The following is a 22776-nucleotide window of genomic DNA, read 5'->3' as shown; positions in this document are numbered from 1 at the left end:
TCAATTTTTTGATCTGGATGATGCTGAGGTCAGTTCAGTTGATGCAAAGTTGACAGCCTCACAAAACAAAAAAATAAAGGACACAGCGAAAGCCACATAGATTATTGGACAGCAGGACAGGAGCAGAAAACCACAAAAGAAAGATGAGAACAAGCTATATAATATGTTACATATAGCTACAGCAAGCCTAGCCTAGCTTCCGCACAAGCGCAAATCAACTCTTATCTTTAACCAAGAAATGAACATACCTACATACATACATGTATAGCAGCAATTTAACGCAAATAGATATAGTGCAAAGGCATGCTACATTGTAGAATATAACCCATTTCCCTGGATGCCCAACCTCTACCTTTTGTCAGTATCACCCACTTTAATAAGCCTATAATGCAAGTAAATACAAAGTACAGCATACATCATTATTTACTGCTCAGAGAATTCGTGCATGTCATCAAATCTACATTCAACAATACAACAGAATATCTACAAAAATGGCCCGGTGGATTAGACTGCAAGCATAAGCATTGATTGAGGAACAAAACAAAAATCTGGGGTGAATTTGTGAGAACGAGACATACCATATTTTGAAAATATGCCCATGGCAATGCAAAAGGTCTCAAACCTTAGTTTCAAAATGGGATTCTTTATCATCTAAATTTCATCTTTACCATCATATCAGTACACTGTTAGTTCCTGAGAAATCTAAATATACCTAATACATATTTGTTGGTGTTTATGAAACCTAAGAGAACTTATAGAGGAAAATCCTGCAATAATAGCTTTATAACAATGTAAAAAACCCTAAGCTCTAAACCTCGGAAGAGATCTTCAGAGGAATTACAACTGTTCAAACCCTACAAAGGAAAAGAAGAATTTAGGTTGTCCTGCTTCCCCTTCCCGCCACACTTTTATGCCCTTGAAAAGGTCTGGTGGTTTAGGAGCTGTCTTGGTAGTTTACATACAAGCATTAACCCGGTATTATGTTGAGCATTTCATTAGAAAAGTTTTAAGCAATCATCAAGACACTGTCCAGGTGTTTTCTTTTTAAGAGTGAAAGGGTAACATTAAGGCCTGGTCATGAGAGGTTTTCTTGTTATAGATTCCCCAAAATCTCATTTTCTACCTGGTTCTGAAAAGCAAGGGGTGGGAAATCCTCATCTTTCAACTGATAATTCCTTTGGGCCACCGATCTGGCAAAATAATCAAACCCTCCTGTTAAGATAATACATTGACAGCATCACAAAATGATTCCATTTAAACAATTGGAATAATTGCCTGCAAACTTGCCTAAAAACAAGAAAACAAAAACAGAGAGCAAAACACGAAGTAACAGAAAACAAGCTAGGTCAGCTCAAATAGTATTCTGAAAAAATCATTTTACTTCCATCAGCCAATTGAGCCACATTAATTGTTTAAACAGAATAAGCTTGTCACTGATAACTCTAATACAGGCTTGCCCAAAAAGCCACCTAGTGAACTCAACACTAGGTAAATTATCAACTTGCTAAATTAAATATTACTTGTACTACAAATATTTATGGTCATATTAATGAATGAATTGTATAACATAAATATATAATCCTAAACACTAAGAAGAAGACTGATTAGTTCACCAAGCTTAAGATTATTGACTTCCCGATATTACTTATACAATCTCGGGACAAATGTGATGCAGGGATTCTCATTGTTTTGATTTTGCTAGCAGCTGAATGATTTCAGCAAGATGAGAAGGGATTTGCATACTCTATTTTAGAGGAATATCAAAGCAAGCTAAACACAGTGATTATGTTGCTTCATTAAGACAACCTAGGTATTCTAAATGTGCAGAATGAACAAAGCAGATAAGAACAGGTTCCCAAGGTGATCATATATGTATATCTGACTGTTTCTGGCTGATTGCTTCAAGTTATCCATCTGCAGATGTATCTGCCACCTGCTTTATTCATCCTCTTCATACATGAGACCAAGAAACCCACAGTTTCGGTTTTTAACAAAACAGAGAGGAGTTCAAACAGGTTTTGGGTCCCAAAGATAAGACACACATAAAAGGCCAAATTTGGGTAGAAATAGGTTTTGAGAAGGGCTCTTCACTCAAAAGTTGGCTCTTCCCCTCTTCCCCAGACAAAAAAGAAAAGAAAAGGGAAAAAGGAAAACATGAAGAATCACCAAAAATAAAAGGATAACTATCTTGTTCCTAGCATCAGATCTTGCACCGAGAATGGTCCATACTCAAGTCGGTGATTTATCAATTACTATTCCTAGATAGCAATAGTAAAAAAGCAACCTGTTAACCTAGTCACCATTTTCTGCACTACTTCCAAAAGTTTCTCAGAAACTAAACATGACCAATGACCTATATTAGGAACTTCCAAGAGCTTGAGTCAGGCTAATAACATACTGCCACTTCAGCATGTTGTTGATATTTTAAGGTACAAAAAGATATAATAAAAATTAAAAGAAATAAAATCAAATCAAATATCCACAGGCCTATACAGAGGACCACCTCCAAATATGAGAGCTCAGGCCTACTGAATTCTAATAGTCAAAACAAATTCCTTCTGGCTTTTAAAGGATGCAATTACCTTTGAAAGCGGGGAGATGATGGTTGATCTGGTGAAGACCGTTGCACAGAACCCCCATGAAATCTCTGTTCCTCAAATGCACCCCTTGGCCGAGTTCCTTCAGTTAGCTGTGGTTGTTCATTCATGGTTGAGAAACCCACGGGCCCAAGAGATCCAAACTCTAGCTGTTCAGCATGTGAGCCATAATTCCCATTATGGTCAAACGGATATAGCATAACAACAGAAGGCACAGTTGGTCCATTTGATGATACTCCATTAGGGTTCATGGTTGGAAAGGTATACATGTCATATGTCATACTGGGAGGGCCACTGTGGCTGGAATTAGAACGCAGTGGACCATTTTGAGACTGGTAAGAAGGAATGGAATCATTTCTGTATGAGCTCCGTGACCTGTCTGCTCGGCTCTCACTGCCGGCCAACCTGTCCAGCCTTGAGTTAGACTTCTCATTTTGGCTGCGACTATGGCTGCGTCCAGGAGTCCTTGATTTTGAATTGACATTCCAGTTACCCTCCCTATCACCTTGGTTGTCACTTCTATCATAATTGTAATTCCCCCTTCTGGAACCTGAAGAATGTCGGTCCCTAGCAGAAACCTTCTGAAAGAATTAACAATAGAAGGTCAGATATATACGGCCCAACCATATACAGTCTACCAAAATTAAGTGTAGTTTACCTCATTCATAATAGTTAGATATGTCCTAAATTGAAAAGAAATATAATAGGTCTTTGACTAGGAACATATCCATAAGCATGCAGAAAAGGGGAGCTAGCCTTTTACAATGGCAAACAGTCCAAGGTAATACAATGCTTGCAAGACCCTTTTCTTTTTTGTGCTAATCATGAAAGGCCAAACTTGTGACACTTATCAGTAAGCAGAAAATATCATTACATGCATCTCCTTTAACAAGTAACAACACCACTAAGCCTTGACCTCACTAGGTGGGGTTGGCTACGCAGATTCTCTCTCCAATTATCTGTTTCTATGACCACATCTTCTGTAAGGTAGTGTTTTCCACCAAGTTTTCTTTGGTCATATATCCCATGTGATTATATATATACCACATCCTCTCTTTTGCTACAAACCTTTTTTGTTCTATGCACTCTTCCAAGAAGTGCATCTATTATAGATAATAGTTAGCACATTGAAGAGATTTTTGGTAAGATTTCTGATTAGAATTCCAAGCAACAATCAAGTATTAGTGACAAACAAACTTCCAGCCAAGAACAAGATCTCCCAGGGCATTCGAGAGGCCCTCTCTCTCCCAAATTCCTACTGAAAAACCAGCCTGTTCTCTCTACCCCCCCACCCCTTACATATTCCTCCCACTACCCCTTAACCGAATTCTGTTATGCCATAGCTGGGTTGTTACACCAGCAATTCCCCATTCTACCCCTTACGCACATGGCTGGTTGTTATGCCAGCCAACTTATTTACTCCGCTGCCCTTGATCGCTGCCCCTTAGGACTTCTTCTTTGATAAGTCAAGTGAATCGGGGGCCTATCAATTTTCCAGTTAGGCACTGCACTTAAAAAGTCTAAATAATCAATATCCCAATACAAGAACCTATTAATAGAATTGTAATCAGAACAAATAAGATTAAACCTCATTTTTACAGCCTCACACCATCTGGCATCTTATATTTCTATTGTAGTTTGTCAATTTTCTATGTTTTCACCGTATAAAATAAACCAGAAGATTGGAAACCATTAACTTGACCAGTGCAGGTGTATAAGAAAATAAATTTATCTTGTTGCACTACCTAAATATGAGCTGATATAGTAGCCTAAGAAGATAAGATGTCAAGCAATTAATGAAGGAAGATTAGGCTCACTCTAACCTAGTTCATTCACCGTAGAATTGTCCCTATAGCTTTTTCTCATCAATGAATCTTGGCATGCCAAAAGTGATTCATTTGTTTCATGATTTCCCCAAACTACAAGGGATTACACTATCAATAGTTGTGGCCATCCGCTCAAACAATCACTAATGAACATATGAACAACCAAGCGCTGCATTCTGTTTACTTTGTGCAAGTTAAACTAAAATAAAATAATAGAATCATCCCTCCATTGATAAGGATATGAAATGCAGGTCATAAAAGAACAACTCTCTATCCAACAGAGATAAACGCCACACATTAATGCTGAAAACACTAAATGAACATCAGCCCATATTAGTTACTAGGTTCAGTTAGCCATTTACTGAAAATTTAATGCAATCAATGGGCTACAATAAATGGCATATAGACCAAAATTGGGGGTTAAGCAGAATGCAGGAAATGCAAACATCAAATATACAGAATATTTACTTATCCAATGATACAGAAATCAGGCTTCTTTGGTTATAGTAAATAATGGTGGCGCAAAATTATGCGGCAAAAAGAAAAAATAGCAATGCCAAAACCAAAGGAAATTCAAATAGGACAGCACTAAACTTTCTTACTGGATTAGGCAGATAAGTTCCAGTCCCACTACGATATCTAGGCATCTCGTCAACATAACGCTGATAGACATTGGGAGGTCTATTAGAAGCAGACTGGATTGGAGTAACAGGAATCAGCTGAGGACCATAACCCATAAGCTGAGTGAAGACATTCATATTCATATTGGTTGACAGGGGTCTTCCAGGACCATCCCAAGGAAAACGACCTTGAAGATATACAGGCGGCACAACAACAGGAGGATAAATCAGTGGCCCCCCATGGTAGCGTGGGTTTTGGCAAAACCGCCCATATTGCAAATTTTGCCAATGGCTGGCAAAGTCACTATTAAGAATGTCGGACTTATGGTCACTTGATGTCTCAACAAAAGCAGCAATCCCTGAAGAGTTGGTAGTATTTAGTTCCTCGGACTGATCGAGCCCCTCAGCTGAATCAAAATTTTGACCAGAATCACTGCTATCCGGACCCTCTTCCCCACCAAAATGGCTTGTGGACACATCAGAAGTCCCAGTCTCAGGTGGAATATTATAGACAGGAAGCATTGTAAGGAATGGGACAGGGGGTCCAGTTGGATAAAATGCAAAGGGCACAACCCCAGAATTATCCATTACTCTTTGCCGAGAACCTGGACCTAGTAGCATAGGGGCCATGGGCATTATTGAATCTGACCCACTTGTCTGAGATAGTTCATAACCTTGTATTTGCGGCATAGGACTATGTAAAGAACCAACAGGCTGAAGACCCGAGCTTCTTTCTGTAATTTCAGTGCTCATAGTGGGCAGTGGATTCCAATCTCTGTCATCATCCTCAGGCTGAGGGGCATGTTCAGGCACATTTTTACCTTTCCCATACATGGAAGACAGCTCTCCAAGACCTGCTTTCTTTCCCCCTTTTTCCCTTGTTGATTTTGAGACCTTTGTTGATCCATCCCAAGAACTCTCTGAAGAGGCTTTACTTCTCAGAGAATTGCTGCGTGCAATTGGTGAGAACCTTGAACTGATAGTTCTGTCATCAGGGTAAATGTCATGTCTGTTATCTTGATAAGTGAAACTATCTACCTGATCTTCCCTCATAGACCCTCTGTTTTCTTTGGCAAACATCTGTTCAACTCTCATCAAGCTGCCAGAACCACTTGAATGAGACAAAGGAATGAAGTTCAGTCCTACTGAACCTGATTGGGGCTTACTGTCTGATTGAAGCCTTTCATAACTTCCAGTGTCAGGCTCAAAGCCTCCACTGGAGCCAACATCCTGCTCTTGCCAAAAATCATGATCAGCCTCTTCAGGGTTCATCTGCGCAGAACCAAAAATTGCACTGCCTGGTTCAATCATATCTTCAGTATTTGGGGTCAATCCAATGCCAGGGAAGTAATGTGCCAGCGGAGGAGAAACCAAACCTTGAGGAAATTGCGAAGGATTAATCAAGGAAATATTTGTTGGAAGCATTCCAGCCAAATTTCTCTGATATCCCATTGAAGCTAGAATGGAAGGTGAGATTGGAAGAGGTAGGTGACCTGAAGTTAAATTCAATGGCACATGTAACTGTCCATTAAGACCCTGAACAGAGGAAGATGCCATCATGTTAATAAGATCCTGCTCTTCCTGATGCATTCCCTGGGTCCCACTGACAGAAGAAAAATCTTCACCCATGGCACCTGATCCTGAATCACGATGATAACTATTTGAACTACTATTTGAGTCAACAGCAGCATCAAGACTTTGATGGGAAGGAATATGCCTGACTGAGGAAAGGTCATCAGTTGAAGATCGAGCACTATTGTTGGCCAATATATCAGTTCCAGCATTCTTCCTCCTGTTATTATCCTGTCTTGCAGGTGTAGCCTGAGTTTTTACACTTTCTGGTGCTTTATTGCGTCTTCCTCGAGATGAAGCATCACTGTATGAGTCAGAAAGCTCAGGACTAGAGCGTGTCCTAGCAAAAATAAATTTGCCCTGTATGTCATTCACTGAATGATCAGCTCTGATGCTTATCTGGCCTTTATCAATAGGCACACCATAATTAGCCATTTCCCGTACAACCTGATCTGAAACCCTAGGGCTGTTTAGGTTGCTACTCTTTTGGCTTTGACTACGAGAAGCTTCACTAGATCTGGACAAACTCTCTGGGGAATAATTACCACGAACAGAAACATTACGTGAACGAGTTCGATCAAATGCAATGTCACCACCAGCAGAATTCTTGTTTAACTTTTTGACACTAGCATTATTCTTCACACTCTCATTGTCCTGTAACTGCTCTGGAGTTGACAATCTCAAGTGCCACAAATCACTTATTGGTGCATCAGGACGATTTCCGCTGCCATGTCTTTCCCATGTATTCAAAAAGAACTGGTTTACTTCATCAACTAGATTCTCTTCCGGACAATCAAGTAACCTTGCAAGCCTTTTAGCTCCAAATGCAAAAGCACTGCGTATTCTGAAAAAGTTACCTGGTAATAAAATGAATTCAATTCAATCAAATATGAATAGCTAATGTCAGGTACAATTGCATTAATATACTAGTACCTCCATGGCCAATATTTATGAACATAGAGTGTTCTGCCTTTAGCCTGTTTGCTTGTTGTTTGTGGCAAAAAGTATGCAAAAGGAACAACCTACACTCATCATCCTTTGAGAGCACATCTTTTTGTTTCAAAATAAATATTAAAGTTAAAAGGAGACATAGCAGAACATTGCTGTCAGGTACAATTGCATTAATATACTAGTACCTCCATGGCCAATATTTATGAACATAGAGTGTTCTGCCTTTAGCCTGTTTGCTTGTCGTTTGTGGCAATAAGTATGCTAACGGAACAACCTACACTCATCATCCTTTGAGAGCACATCTTTTTGTTTCAAAATAATTATTAAAGTTAAAAGGTGACATAGCAGAACATTGCTGTCCCTCCAAATAAGGGTCGTGCCCTCCATAATGGTATCAATTATATAGGCATACCAACAACAGCAGCAGCTACAATTTTTATAATTGTTTGTTGTTTATATAAAGATACTACAACCACAAGCATAGTGCATAAATGTCTCTATTATTATTTTTCGTGTTTTGCTGATTGCTCCTATGCCAAAAATATGTCAAGGGCTATGCATAGGATCTCATAACACTTCTCAGGTCAACTGTAGAAATTCCTGATCCGAGCACATTGGCAATCACTACAAGGGATTACACCCCCCTGTATGTCAATCCCCAAACACAAGTCATGCTAGTGAATGCATGGTGGCTACCACATGCTAGGAGCATGCCCAACAGCTCCTCATCTCCAATAACTCCCCAAGTATTTATTGGCACCTACATATTTGCAGCTTGAATAACTCCACCAGCTTCTCAAAGCCAAGCGGAAGACAGAGCAGGATCTCCTCTCTGTGTGACCTCCAAAGCATTGCGGAAGGAGGGATGAAATTAAAAGTTTATTAAGCATTGGTCCTCCACTCAGCTAAGATGCACAGAAACTTCATATTTGTTGTCTTATTTGTGCCCAAGCACAACACATATCAAACATGGATAAAACGTTCAACATGGCATAGATATACGTTGGACATGCCAAATTATCTGTCCTAATATTTTATCGTTATTATTAATTTAGACACATCAAATGGCGCAACAAACCTAATGTAAGCGATATGGTTACTATAATTCCAAACACAGCAAAAACTGTTCCAGGAGAGTCAGAAGGAAAGGTTCCAAACCAGGAGTCGTCATGGTGGTGGAGATCATAGTTGTTAGAATTGCACAATTCGTGATTCAAATTGTGCAATCCAATACAAATCTGAACTAAACCACACAAATCTATGGGGGAATGGAAAATTGGAAAGATCGAAAGTGAATCGGCCAATTCTTATCCAACCCACATTTAGAAATAAAATCAGAAATATCTAAAGACCCATCTGTTTAATGATATTTATACTTTATGTAGGTCCAAGGAACTTAAGGATTGATAGAAAAGTTAACAGTAAAACAATTGAAGGTGAAGAAGTTAAATTTATTGATGCTATGGAGAGGGAAGAAAAAGAGGATCCAGAATAAGAACAAGAGGTTATGATTGTACTCAATCATAATGGTGAAGAAGATGATATTGATGATAACTTTGACCCTGAGGATGATGAGTTAGAAATTAGAATATAATGATCTTAATAATTAATATGCTTTTATTTATTTATTTAGTACTTTAAGATATACTTTCAAGATATTATATATTTCATATGAATATTTATTAGTTTTTTTTAGTAATATGAGATTTATGCATGAATATTATATATATATATATATATATATATTGGTTTAAAAAAATGTGTGCTGAATCTTAGGGTTCAATTAAATTCCCAATTCCCGATTACCAAAGTGAATACATAGATTCATGATTAAGATCTCAATTTATCATCTATGGTGCAGGTACATCAAAAATTGAAGACCAAGGAAACTAGCTACTAGACTTGGCATACATGCCCAATTGGGGAAAAAGAAAATGAAAACGTATATTTTAGCTAAAAAGGAGACAAAGGCGGCTATCAGTGAAGCAACATCACAAGCTTATTAAAAATTAAACAACCAACTTGACACAAAAGATGGATAAAACGATATAAGTTGGCTAAAGCAAAAGATGAAAGAGCAAGGGATCTGGGCCTAGTGTTCAAAAATTAAAATCAAAAGGTACTAATAAATAACAGCATGATCAAGGAGAAATGGAATGAGTATTTCTCAAAACAATTCAATGAATGTAGATAAATAAATATTACATGATGCAGTGTGAGGAAAAATTAGTGAACACAAGTGCAAAAATTGGGCTAAAACAGCAAATGATCAAATCTGGCACGAAGATCTGAAAATTAGGATTAAGAAAACCTCAAAAGTTGAATTAGAGTAAAATGGATGCCTAGAGTGTCTTAAAATGCTATTTATACTAGGGTTATAGCAATTATAAATCCTACCAGTTCAGAAAGGAATCCTTCTAATCTTAGCCATCCATTTATATTACAAGTCACATGCTAGTCACATGACTACTTACTAAAACTAAGCAGTACCTTCTTTCTCCTCTTCCCCTGAGACAACTATGTTTACACCACCTTTATCCTGTTCTCCCCCTCCTTTCCATAATGCAAAATTTTGTTAGTTATATGAAATAAGATTTGAAAAAGAAAATATTTATGGTAGGAGTCACACGTTTCCCGGACAACCAGATAAACATAATACAACAAATGATTGAACTTAATTAACATGGCAGAAAAACAAACAAAAAAAGTGAACCTAGTACATTAGGCTCTCACATTGCAAGCTCTAGGGAATGTCAATTATACTCAGCCTTACCTTTGTTTAGCAAAGGGGCTGTTTCCTAAACTTGAGCTTTTGACCTCTAGGTCACAATAGAGCAAGCTTACCAGTGCACCAAGTTGTATAAAGAATGAAGAATAAGAAGAATTCAAACAGTTAAAACAATGGGCAGATCACAAAAATTCATTTTAATAAGATGAAACAACTAGAAGGAGAAGATAAAGTGTTTTTGTTAGCAATTCAGGTCAGAACTAATATACAGTGTTAGCAAGAGTTAAGTGTTTAAAGATTACCTTTACTGACACTACGACCGAGGTTGTTGTTTACACGCAAAGGATCAATAACATTGAAATGTTTTGAAATAAACGGTTGTCCCTGATTTTCTTGGCCACCAGGGGAAACAGCATACACAGAGCTACAACCTTCGAGAAACAATTTGCTAAGTAGTAAATCCCCACTGTCCTTTCTAGGAGGTTCCGCTGTTAAAAGAAAATATTAGAACTATAAAATCAGCCAAACATACTCTGGTGGGGTCATTTAGTCAAGGCATTATATAACAAAGCCCTGGAAGTTATTACCTGTTACATCAGGAAGTGAACTAATGGGTACAGGCCCCCACAGGCTAACACAAAAACTGTCCCAATCAAAGTTACTAAAGAACTCCAGAAAACGGTAAAGGACCTGCAATTGGAAAAAAAAAAAAAAGCTTAAAGAAGGAAATAACAAATGTACATGGAAAATAAGAGATTACAATAATTACACCTACCTCAAGTGGTCCAGTAAAGGAATTATTAAAAACATGAAATATGTAAAGAACTAAAGTCTCCAAGGCATAAGTTGAAATAAGTCCATGGTGAGCACCCAATATACGACTCTCGTAGTAACACCAAGCCTTGATCAATATAATGCTGCGCTTGAATAAGTGATTCTGATTTATCAAATGATCAACCTACAGAGAGGGAAAAAAGAGAGGAGAGAAGTTGTATGCAAGGCAACTTAACATCAAAGAGGACAAATAATTTGAAGGTTTTCAGAGTAAAGAACTTGCCTCCTCCAGGAAACAAAGTGTGCATAGGCCACCAAGCTGGTTAAAAGATATGTCTACCACAATATTCTCCACAAGACACTTTATTATCTTCACCTGCAGTAACATAAGAAAACAAAATAATGCCCATAATAGTGCAAGGATTTGGAACAATGAAACCATTAATTAATAAAACCGGAACGTGTTTATGTGTTAATGATGCCCAAGAAATTTCCAATCACCTCAACAGGGAAATATAGAAAGTGTGGATTTGTCACTTGCATCTCATAATTTAGTTAAGGAAGCTTCTATTCATCTACCAACATGGCCAAGACTCTGTGCTCCTATATGTGAGACTACTTCTTTTGTTGTATTTTCTCCAGGGTGGGGAGGGGAGAGGAGGGTGATTTGTAACAGACTAACAGTGCAGCAAGACTTGAACATATCTAAAAAAGTGACCTGGCAGGTGTGCCTTTGACTTTTAAAGAAAAGTTGTGGTTGCTGAGGGTTGCAGCCAGGGGAAAATCAGAGTGTTTTGGTGGTCTTATGCTAAAGGGTGGTAGTTCAAGGAAAAAGCAGTACCACCAGTGCATAATTTTTGTTTTGAGAGCTCAGATCAGTTAGATTTTGAATTGATCAAGGGCATAAATTTATGATCTTGAGAGACTATTTTCCAACCATGCCAGGAGCCTAGGTTTTGAATCTCGGATTTCTAGTTGACAGTCATGAAAGGAGAAAGAAAGAGAGGGAGAAATGAGAAGCTTTGGGGAGAAAACAGAGAGAAGAACATAAGGAAATAGAGAATAGAGAGAGAAATGAGAGAAGTTAGGGAGAAAGTAGGGAGAAGAACAGAGGGAAATAGGGAATAGATAAAAAGAAAATGACAGAAACTTGAAATAATTTCTTGATAATCTCGGCATACTGTGGCATAGTTTTATATATGGCTATCCCACTAGTTATTTATAGTATTTACCACTACTACACAACTGTAAAAATAGCATTCCATTACTCTAGAACTGCAAAAAATAACACTCCACTATACACAACTGTAAAACTTATCTGCTAGTCCTCTGATTCCCAAAATTTCCCTTCCTTTCAAAATTTTCTTGTCCTCAAGAAAATCAAAGAAACTGAGAAGCACTGGGGAATTGATTGAGCAAATCTTGAATTTCCAGCTGTAGTTAGTGGAGGTAACGTAGAACTGGAAGTAGCAACATGACCAATGATTTTCTATCAGACCCTTCATGCAATTTCCCATAATTTCGCACCAAAGTTGTATAAGTCTGACTTCTCATTGGATGGTTCATCACGGGAAACTTCTAGAGCCATCCATTCAAGAGTTCCTAATGTTGATTTTGTAAAAAGAAATGTGCAAGCTTTAAAGCGGGATAGGCCAAAATCACAAACCTTTACTGTATACTTCTTTTCAACCAAAAGATTTGGAGACTTCAAATCTCTCATGAAAAGAACAATATTTGGATGTCAAAGGTGTTTCATAATTGTGACCTCCCTCAAAAATTCCTTCAATCACTCTAGATGGAAATCTTGATCCATAAGAATCTTTACAACTACATTTGAGCCCGGCCAATTAGCACAATGGACCACACCAAAGGAACCTACTCCGATTCTCTCTTTCAAAACCATATCACTCCTTGGGATATCCATTCCTTCTTCAAGAATATCATGACTTCATCTCCAACCTCAAATACATTGTGCTTCCTATGCTTGTCAGCTACCGCCTTGTACTTCTCATTCGCCTTGTGTAACTTTTGCTTGACATCCTCTTGAACCGCTTGAACTTGCTTGGCTAAGTCGCTAGCTGCAACACACATCCTCCAACTCCCATCTTTCTCTGGGTGTCAATAATGCTAGCACTACATATGGACTCATACTAATCTGAATGTGCCATTTTCTTAACAATTCCTCTACTCACTCCAGCAAAATCTCATTCTCTCTAGGACTCATCTTGTAGTGCGGTAGGTTAGGTAAACTAGCACCATGAACCAAATCAATGTGGTGTTGAATATCCCCCCTCATAGGATGTAACTCATTAGGCAACTCCTCAGGAACCACATCATGAAATTCCTCCAGCAATCCCTGCACCTTCACTGGAATTTGATTCACTTTCAATGGCTCACTCACGCCCTTTACAACCAACAAGTGAACCTCTTGGGTATCGTTAGAGTTGTTGTCTCGAGTAATGCTAATGTTTGGCAATAAGAATTCATCGAAATTTAAAGGGCATAGATAGGCGGTGACCAACTTGTAATTAGAATTAAGTTGATGCATGAATCTCATGAGAAAGCAAGAGAGGCAAGGTTGTGTCATAGAATAGTTCTTTATAATCTTGAAAGCTTGTAATCGTGAGAGTAGAATTCTGTACTGATCGCATTCTTGTAAATCAAAGAAAGCTACTCTTGGAAACTTTTGGGGGCTAGATGTAGGGTTGTCTTAAGGGGCAATCTGAACCAGGATAAGAACTTGTGTTCTTCTGTGATTTGATTTTGTAGAAATATAGGAAATGCGGACAATGGATCCATACTTTATGGGATCCCACAAATTGAGGAAACATGTATCCATGTTTTATGGGTTTTCTTTCTATCTTTTGGTAGGTATATATGATGTTGTATGTAGATTAGATGGTGTGAGTGAAGAAATCATTGTATTCCATTTTATTGTGTTTGGTTATAGATTTATATTTCTGTCAATATTTTTCATTATGTTTTCTTCGTATCTATTTGATCTTCGAATTCATATAAACTATGAGTGTGTGCGATTGTGAGGCATTGAATTCCGACCAAAGAAACAGATTCTAAGTGCTCCCAAGATAACAGGTATCTTTACACTCCCTCACAAGCTCAGAGTGTTTATGTATGATGGTAAGAAAATTCACCCCCTCCACTTTAGAAGCTTTAGTTGGTTCTTTTCCACTATAGATAATAAGGTATAACACACACCATCTTTCTCAAGCTGATATGTGTCCTTCCCACCTGAGTGCTTAGCATCCATATTAACAATGTCACAATAAACTTCATCATAGAGTACTTACCAATAGAGAAAGGCACCCTGTAGCGTTCATCCACACGTATGCCACCAACTTCTTTGATCCATCCAATTGTGCAAGGGTTTGGATGTTTCTCAAGAGTTAGCTGGAACTTCTCTACCACATCTCTTCCTATTATGTTCTCCTAACTTCCACTATCAATAATCAACTCAAAGATGAAGCCCTTCACCATACATCTCGTGCAAAAAAGCTTATGCCGCTAAGTATTATCTTTATTCTTTTGAGACAGCATTAACTTCCTCACTACATATATATACTCTTCATGCCCATACTCTCCTCCATCATCCTCCCCATCAAGCCCACAATATACTTCCTCTTCAATAGCATCTTCCTTCTCCCTTTCTACAATATTAATAATCTTTCTCCTTGGACAATCACTAGACCTATGTCCAACATCATTGCACTTGAAACACTTTAAAAGAACAGGCTTTGTATAAGGATTAGTGAATTTTGGAAAATTAAAAGTAGTACCTCGAGTGTTCCCTCCCGTTATAGCCTTATTAAGGTTGACTACAATAGGTGGATTGGAAGGTTGCACTCCTTGAAACGACTTGCCTCTATCAAAAGCTGCTTGTTTATTGTCATCCCCACTATACCGGCAATAGTTGTCATTGTGAATTTTCTCACTCAACATTAACTTAACCTTTAAAGCCAAGTTCCTTGCTTCTGCCACACTCATAACCATCTGAACCCCAATTTTATCACAAATAGCAAGCTTCAACCCATTCAAATAACGAGCTACTTGTTGATTATCACTTTATAACAATTGGTTCCTCTCCGCTAATCTCAAAAACTCATAGGTATATTCATTCACACTTTTCATTCCCTATGCACATCTTTGATAAGCTTTAAACATGTATTGTTCATAATTAGAGGGTAAAAACCTACCTCTAAACAACTGTTTCATTCGTCTCCATGTTTGAACTGAGTGTCAGCCTTCCCTCAATCTCGTCTCTCTCAATTGCTCCCACCAAACAGATGCATCGCCCAGCAATCTATAAGCCACTAATGTGACTTGTCGTTCATTTGGGATCTCCATGTATTCAAAAAATCGGTCAACCTCAGTGATCCAATCTATGAACCCTTCAATATCAAGATCCCCACTAAAGATAGGAATATCAACATTTAGTTTATACTCATCACTACCCCAATGGTTGTGCTGATGCGCATTCCTCCTAACCCCTCTTCCACCAGGATTAGCTATTGCTCGACCAAGATCATTATCTTCATCGCTATCTTCAATCATTGGTCTTCTAGGATTAACAAAGACATGATTAATGGGTGGTCTTCCCGCTTTGGCCTGATTCACCCCATTATTCAGGTTCCTGTCATTATCAACTCGTAGTAGAGCGCCCAATTGGTTGTTAATTTGCTCCAATTGTTGTTGGATGGTACGAGTTACTTCCCATTGTTCTTCGATTGCTCTCCAAACCGCGGGCAGCCCCTAATCATCGTCATGAGGCTGGTTGCTACCGTCACCTTCAAGATTGGACATCTAATTGGTTGATTAATCGCTCTGATATCACCTAACGCAGCGTGTAGCATGTGTAAAGAAAGCACACAAAGAAACCCCTTGAAACAATAAGTTTCAAATACCCTTGAGAGAACAAACTTTAACGACCAAAACTGGACTCTCAACTAAGCGCAACAACCAAAGCTGCTTGCTGGAAAAAACTGAGCTGGTTTGCTGGAATTTATTGAATAAAAAAACTTATTACAACCTCTAACTTCTAAGTATATTTATAGTGCTTGGCTAATCTATCTAATACTTGTAAATAAAATCCAACTAGAATACTAATAGAAATAAAACCCTAATCAAACATGAAATAGAATCCTAAAACTTATGAAGTTTCATTGTCGCTACTGTTCCGATGCTACTGTTTGGGCTGGTTCTGGGCTGCCCAGTTGGGTTGGGTTGGCCTTGAGCCAGGTCTTGATTGATGACCGCATCATTTTCTGTATATCTGCAAACAATAAATGAAGACAAATATCCATCAAACACACTAAGACATTTATCAAAGCAATCCCAGTGGTGATGGTAGCTTGGGTAGAATTAGGTTTCCTCAAAAGTTAGATTTTGGATGCTTTCCTTTCCCTTTTCTCTCCTTTATTAGGGTGAGCCTTGATGGTAACTGTAAAATTAGTCCTTTATGGGCATCCTTTATTATTATTATTACAAGAAAAGATAAAAAAAAGAAAAGAAATGAGGTTATTCATAATAAGGTTAGAATGGCTCTTATAGAAGATATGATGCATTAAACATGATTAAGATGGTGTTAGGAACTCCAGCCTGACTGTAATTCCTTTGATGAGAGAATTGAAAGAGAGGGAGAAATATAAAGAGAAAGGGGGAAGAATCAAACTACTTAAGAGGGAGAACTAAGAACTAAGAGAGAGAAAGGAGAATTTAGACAAGGAGTAGGGAGAAATAGAGAGATCCAAGAGAGACAAAGAGAGAATTTCAGAGAGAAGGGAATTAACTTTTCAGTTAATCAAAGCCTAAAATCGGTCAAGAGTGGTACCGCTTTATATAAGGCTATCCCACTACTTTAACAAGCAGTTTCCACTTCCTCCACTAGAGGTAATTGCTCCTAAACTACCCCATAACTGTAAATTAAGCAATAACTGACCTATTACACAGACTAATACAATCTGTAAAAATTAAAAATTAAAAATTACTAGCCTAGATCATGACAAATGGTTTTGTCATATGAGAAAACAACTAATAGAGACTATGAGGAGAGTGGATAGAATGGAACAAGTATTTAGTAGTACAGAAAGGCCAACAAACACTTTGTGGGAGACAGTTAAGTATAATATTAGTTAAAGGGCCTAAGAAAAGATAAGGCTATAGATAGAAAGAACCAGAGATCTAAATCATTTAAGAAACCAAACAAAATGGTATAAAGGCTTGGTTTTATTTCGGGAAGGTTGGTGGGTGGGGGGTCCTCGCCGCTTAGCCGGGGGGGGGGGGGGGTGATTAATTCATTATTGACATTTGATATTTAACATTGTTTTGATGTAGGATAAGATTTCTTTGATGATTAATGTAATGACTAACGGTGACCACAAAACAAGGCTCCTACTATTTCAGGCACTAGGGTGGATTATAGAGTTTTCTTTTCTATTGTGGTGTACTTGGACATGGATAATCCAAATGAGATTACTTTCCTAAGTTGAATGATATGTTTTCTTTTTTGATATTTTTGGTGGTTTATGCATAAAGATGCATACATAAATGCATAAAGTTAGAAAAATAAAGGAAATATTAAAGAATGCAACTCTTCTTCAGTCACTAATTGAATGACTTCTCTTAATACATTCAATGTTCATGAATGTTCCAGGCCACTTTAGTAGTTTTTTTTTCTTTAAAAAAAATTAAATTAAGAAAAATAAATTTTATTTTTTATTTTCCTTTTTAGGCTTTTGGTTAGACTTTTGGCATTTCATGTAAAAACCAAACCTTAAGAATGATAAAAATGAAGACAAAGCCAGCCAAAGGAGCTTATAAGAGAATAATATAAAGAAACATTAATATCGCATTCTGTCGACAAAGATGGCAATGGGTTAATGGTAGAGTATAGGACATGTTGGCAAACTCTTAACTCCCCTGTGACTCAAAAAGGTAAACTCTCCCCCATGCCAGTATCAAGTTTTTCTTGAAAATCTCATACCCATTTATTGTTTTCTACTATATTGCTCCTGCATTAGATATTCTCATCCCTTTCACATTGAAAAAACTAGTACGAAATTTTAGTCTTTCAAAAAAGAATATTTTACTCTTGTTAATAAAATATAACAGAGAAAATAAAAACAGCATCCTAATTCCAAGCTACAAAAGGTTCGGGGAGGTCATCTTTTTTACCCTTGAAGCTCTAATCCATGTCGAGTTTTGCTAAACTTCCCATACCCAACTAGTGCAATCACATACTACCATATTAGTATTGGATTTGAGTCTAGAATCCACATTCTTGTCAAATTACTATCCTTATATGTCAACTCATTATTATGGCTACAACAACCTACAACCTCATTCCATGTAAAATAAAAAACAGAAGGGACTCTCCATTCCATGACCACTAGACTCTCTCTCTCACAAAGTGTCAATCTCACTATAAATCCTTTCCTATGTCTGTAAATAAATTCAAATTTATCAGAAATTATATTTTATAAATAGATAAATATGAGAATATATGTGCATGCTTTGGAAGCCCTACCACTACCAAAATATTTTTCACAAAGGAAGCATTTGTACCCATTCACACTCCAAGGTCATTACCTAGCTTTGTACAACCCAACAACCTTTAGCATAGAAAATTAACTGCAAGACACAATTTTTTTTTTTTAATCTGGAAAGCATGTAAGCCTCCTCCAACATTCTAAATCGATGTGTGTAAATTAAAGGGATCAAGGCAATGACAACCGATTACAGCTTATATGCCTTCTTCTACCTCATAGGTCCTTGAAGCATGAGGCCAGAACATATTTTTAGGAAGTGGGGACGCCATTACCCAATGTTACTCACCTCAAATGTAAGGGAATACAGGACTAAACTCAGCCATATTTGCATGAAGCTACTGTTGAAGCCTACCCGAGCAATTACTGCACCAACCACAGATCCTACCCTAAGCATATATTCTATCATCATTATTAATTACACCATATCCTAACCAAGTTAGGGTCAGTAGCACAACATTCATATTGTCAATTGACTTCTAAAAGTCATATTGACAATAATATTCATGCAAAAGAACAATGTGGCAAAATTTTTGTATCAGATGCTCTTCTGACACAACCCTCTGGTGAGGGAATGTTGAGATAAAGTTGCAACACCATTTTCATATTAAAAAGTTTCATGAAATGACAGTGAATGAAGATAATTGATATGGTAATGTTCCATCACATAGTTTGTCTAAGAACCTCTATCTCCTGCTCAAGGGAGAGTCATTTCTTATATACCAATGCATCATTGGAATGGTCAGCTATCATGTCCAGTAAGTTAGACACAAAGCTAAGAATGCCTTATTTGATTGAAATTTAAAACAACAAATGAGTATCTCCAAGAAAACCTCCAATATTCTGCCAGTCTTTTAAGTTTATCTGCACAAGTGATTGGTAAATATGATGTCATACCTCTGCTTGAATGTACTGAACTTCCTTTACATGAAACTCAGCATTTTCATTCTTCTCCTCTTGTTCCAACATATCGCGTACCTGATTAGCCCATGTGTCTTTCAAGTTTTGACTGTTACTAAATGCTGATAGGTCAATGTCTCCATCAGGCAAGTAGGTCTTGAGGGGCACAGACCCAAAAGTGAAAACCTACAGAGAATTAGAATTACCAAGCATTAACAACACAATACTGAAAGAGAACACTGCATATTTGTCCAACATACTGACCCAGATAATTAAGCAGAAGCGTGTTAAATGCGTTTTTGCATAAAGACAGTGAGAATTTTCCAGCTTCACTAACATGTAAGAAAATCTGAAAACAAGGACTACCAACTGCAAATTTATTGTAATTGGATGCAAATTTGGTCTCACCATTTCAAACAATGTAATCATTTATTCACCCACCAATTACTTTCATTTGTATCTAATGCAGTTACCTCAACCAAGAGAGAGAGAGAGAGAGAGAAATTCATCCAGCAACTTACACGAATCTCACAACTTTAAAGGACATCCTTTCTGCTTTCTCACTTTTTACCTTTACCAACTTCTGAGAGCTAAAGCATGCGAACAAAACCTTATGGCAAAATTTGAATGCAATGTAAAAGCCTTTAGGCAAAATAATGTATGAATTTGTGATAAAAATGTTATTTTTCTGCTTTATGTTTTTATTACAAGACTTTAAAAAGAAAACATTAAGTGCCTGATAATGTTTTAATTGTAGTTTTACAACAGAATTCAAATTCTTAAAATTTCAAGACCCAAAAAAAAAAAGAGAGAGAGAAATCCAAATAACTGAAAGCCACAGAAAATGAGGTCATAAGCTACTCAAAGAAGTTGATAAAATCTCTCCAAGCAACTACTTACTTTTTGAGGTTTTTTAATTTAAATTAATAATGCAATAACTACGTAATAAATGCATCCTTGATGGTAAAGCCCTTAAACGCATTATTGCCTCCTCTTTAAGAAGTTGTACTATCAAAAGTCAATTTTTGTTTTTTTTTTTTTTTAGATTTGTTTGCATGGATTTGTATTGTCCACGTGACTTTTAAAAGACAATTCTTTTTTTAGATTCTTTTCAGTGGATTTGTATTGTCAGCGTGACTTTTAATAGTCAATTTGACCTTATGAATATTGTGCAACTGACCCTAACTTGATTAGAAAAAGGTACAGTTGATGATGATGATGATGATGATGATTAGAAAAACATGGATGCAACATTTGGAACTACAAGTTCTCATAAAACCTAGGAAAATCAATATATTTATAAGTTCATATTTTTTGAGAATTTGGACAAAGATCTATTTATCTGCTTCTCATTCTCTACATAACAAGTAAAAAGGTAAATAAGTTTAGCTTCACCTTCTTCATTTTGTTTTACAACTTCTTCCTCGTCCTTCCACAAGCTCCCAAGACAAAGCAAGGAAGCATGGGGGGAAATTACTCTGTATTGCTAGGATATTGCTAGGGTGTTAACTTTATTGTCTTGAAATGAAAAAAAAGTGTACAATCATCCAGATATAGGTCCCAAACAGGTGTACAATCATCCAGAACAGGTATTGCTCGGGCTTTAGCCATTTCCTAGAAAGTAGTAACTACGGGCAATATAATCTAATCGTTATGGAAACTTCCATGGTGAGCAGCTCTGAGCATAATGTTCATAAGGGGCTTATTTAGAAATACTAGTGGAACCTAGCATGATATGATGCAGGTTTTATCTCATATATGGATGCCCGTACATTGCCCCCAAAAAAGAACTGAACAGCCATCATAATCAAGAAACTCAGTTTCTCGAGATAAAGAAGAATAAGAACATTAGAGGAAGATTGATGGCATCACCTCGCAGGGAAAGCACCTCATAATGAGGCGCTTCACATAATCAGCAACAGCATTTCGGCGTTCTTCGGACGGCCGGTTGGGCTGAATGCAGGAAATAAGCTCTGTAGTTCTCCCCTCAGCCTTCAACCATCGGTCCAAGTCGAGGACTCGGATCAGCGGACCTGCATTGGGCAAAAGGCCATTCGGCACTAGGCCAGTTGGCTGTGCCCAGCCCTCATGCTCGCCCATTCAGGCCAATTGCTCTCAAACAACCACACTATTTGCAACCCCAAAACACAAACACCCACCCAGAAACCCTTACGACTTTATTTGCCAGATAATCTTCAAACTGCCCAGAACGGAAACTTCAACTTCACTTCAGACCGATATACAGAAAACCCACACACGCTCCCACCAAATTGACAAGATCATGCAAATTGAATATCAACCGAAAGTGGGCACGTCTTCCTCAAACAAACTCCAGGCACCGACTTTCCAAATCCAAAACGTAATCTTCAAGAACAAATTTCCGAAGAAATATAAACCCTAGAAACGATATCGAAAACCCTAAACAAGCCCCAAACAGAGGCCGGTCAAATTCAAACCCAGCAATTGGGGAGTACGAAAAACCCTAAAACCGGAAATGTCGAGTCGTCAACGAACCGGGAGGAGAATAACAAGGAAAAAGCATCTATCCGACGATTTTGAGGGGGCAGAGTAGGCGAAGAGAGGAAAGGAAAATCGGTGAGAAAGATGAATCGGATTTCCGCAAGGAAAGAGCAAAATCAATCAATCAATCAATCGGGTGGGGATTAGGGATTTCTCCTTTGCGCACAGAGAGATAGACAGAAGAGAGAAGAGGAAGAGGAAGAGAGAAGAGGTTTTTGAAATGAAAAGTGCCTTGCCTTGTGTCTCTTCAAGGATATAAAGGCAAATGATGAAGATAGACAGAATCAGGGGAAAATTAGTGACACCTTGGAAATAAATACTACTGCCACTCCTACTAACTACTTCATTTTAATTACTTTCCTTAAAACAATTAATGGCATCATATCATCATGCTACTATATCTGTTTATTATTATTTGCAATTTCATCATAATTTTGCAATTTCCTTTGATTGGGCCAACTAACTTCCCAACTACCCATCCTTGGGCCTGTAATTCGGCCCATTTCAAGTTTCGTACCGTTGTAAATTGTAACCAATTTTAGCATTATCTCATACACTAAGGCCCCGTTTGTTGCGGTTTAATTAAAGAAATTATAACTTCTAATTTCTTATATTATAGCTTTTAAAACTTAGAATAAGTTGTGAACTTATTTGTTATAACTTCTTCGAAGTTTTAGTTAAACAGTTGTGGTGTTTGATACCATAAACTGTAAAATAACTTATTTTTGT

General features: G+C 37.5%; 1 protein-coding gene across 3 annotated transcripts; it reads right to left on the bottom strand.

Moving 5' to 3' along the window:
* Window positions 1–623: 623 nt before the first annotated feature.
* LOC127814024 (uncharacterized) lies at window positions 624–22326 on the bottom strand. Of its 3 annotated transcripts, none has more exons than XM_052355241.1 (9): window positions 21400–22325; window positions 19525–19713; window positions 11352–11444; window positions 11070–11252; window positions 10882–10984; window positions 10597–10782; window positions 5026–7472; window positions 2583–3178; window positions 624–1190 (listed from the first exon to the last, which is right to left on the bottom strand). In XM_052355241.1, exons 1-9 carry the CDS (start codon window positions 21625–21627, stop codon window positions 1094–1096), a joined length of 4122 nt encoding a protein of 1373 aa, XP_052211201.1. In that variant the 5' UTR covers window positions 21628–22325; the 3' UTR covers window positions 624–1093. The 3 variants fall into 3 exon arrangements, with proteins under 3 accessions (XP_052211201.1, XP_052211202.1, XP_052211203.1); XM_052355242.1 differs by having other exon boundaries at window positions 624–1212; window positions 21400–22324; XM_052355243.1 differs by lacking the exon at window positions 624–1190 and having other exon boundaries at window positions 2730–3178; window positions 5018–7472; window positions 21400–22326.
* Window positions 22327–22776: the final 450 nt, after the last annotated feature.

This window comes from Diospyros lotus, chromosome 12 (assembly GCF_014633365.1).
Source record: "Diospyros lotus cultivar Yz01 chromosome 12, ASM1463336v1, whole genome shotgun sequence".
Taxonomy (NCBI): Eukaryota; Viridiplantae; Streptophyta; class Magnoliopsida; order Ericales; family Ebenaceae; genus Diospyros; species Diospyros lotus.
The sequence above is the reverse complement of the archived record's forward strand: the minus strand, read 5'-3'. Positions and strand labels throughout refer to the sequence as shown.

Coding starts and splice junctions, on each gene's coding strand:
- LOC127814024 (XM_052355241.1), bottom strand. CDS start 21,627: ATGGGCGAGCATGAGGGCTGGGCACAGCCAACTGGCCTAGTGCCGAAT. Junction 19,714..21,399: donor TGAGGTGCTTTCCCTGCGAG/GTGATGCCATCA, acceptor AATTCTCTGTAG/GTTTTCACTTTTGGGTCTGT. Junction 11,253..11,351: donor CACTTTGTTTCCTGGAGGAG/GCAAGTTCTTTA, acceptor CCCTCTCTGTAG/GTTGATCATTTGATAAATCA.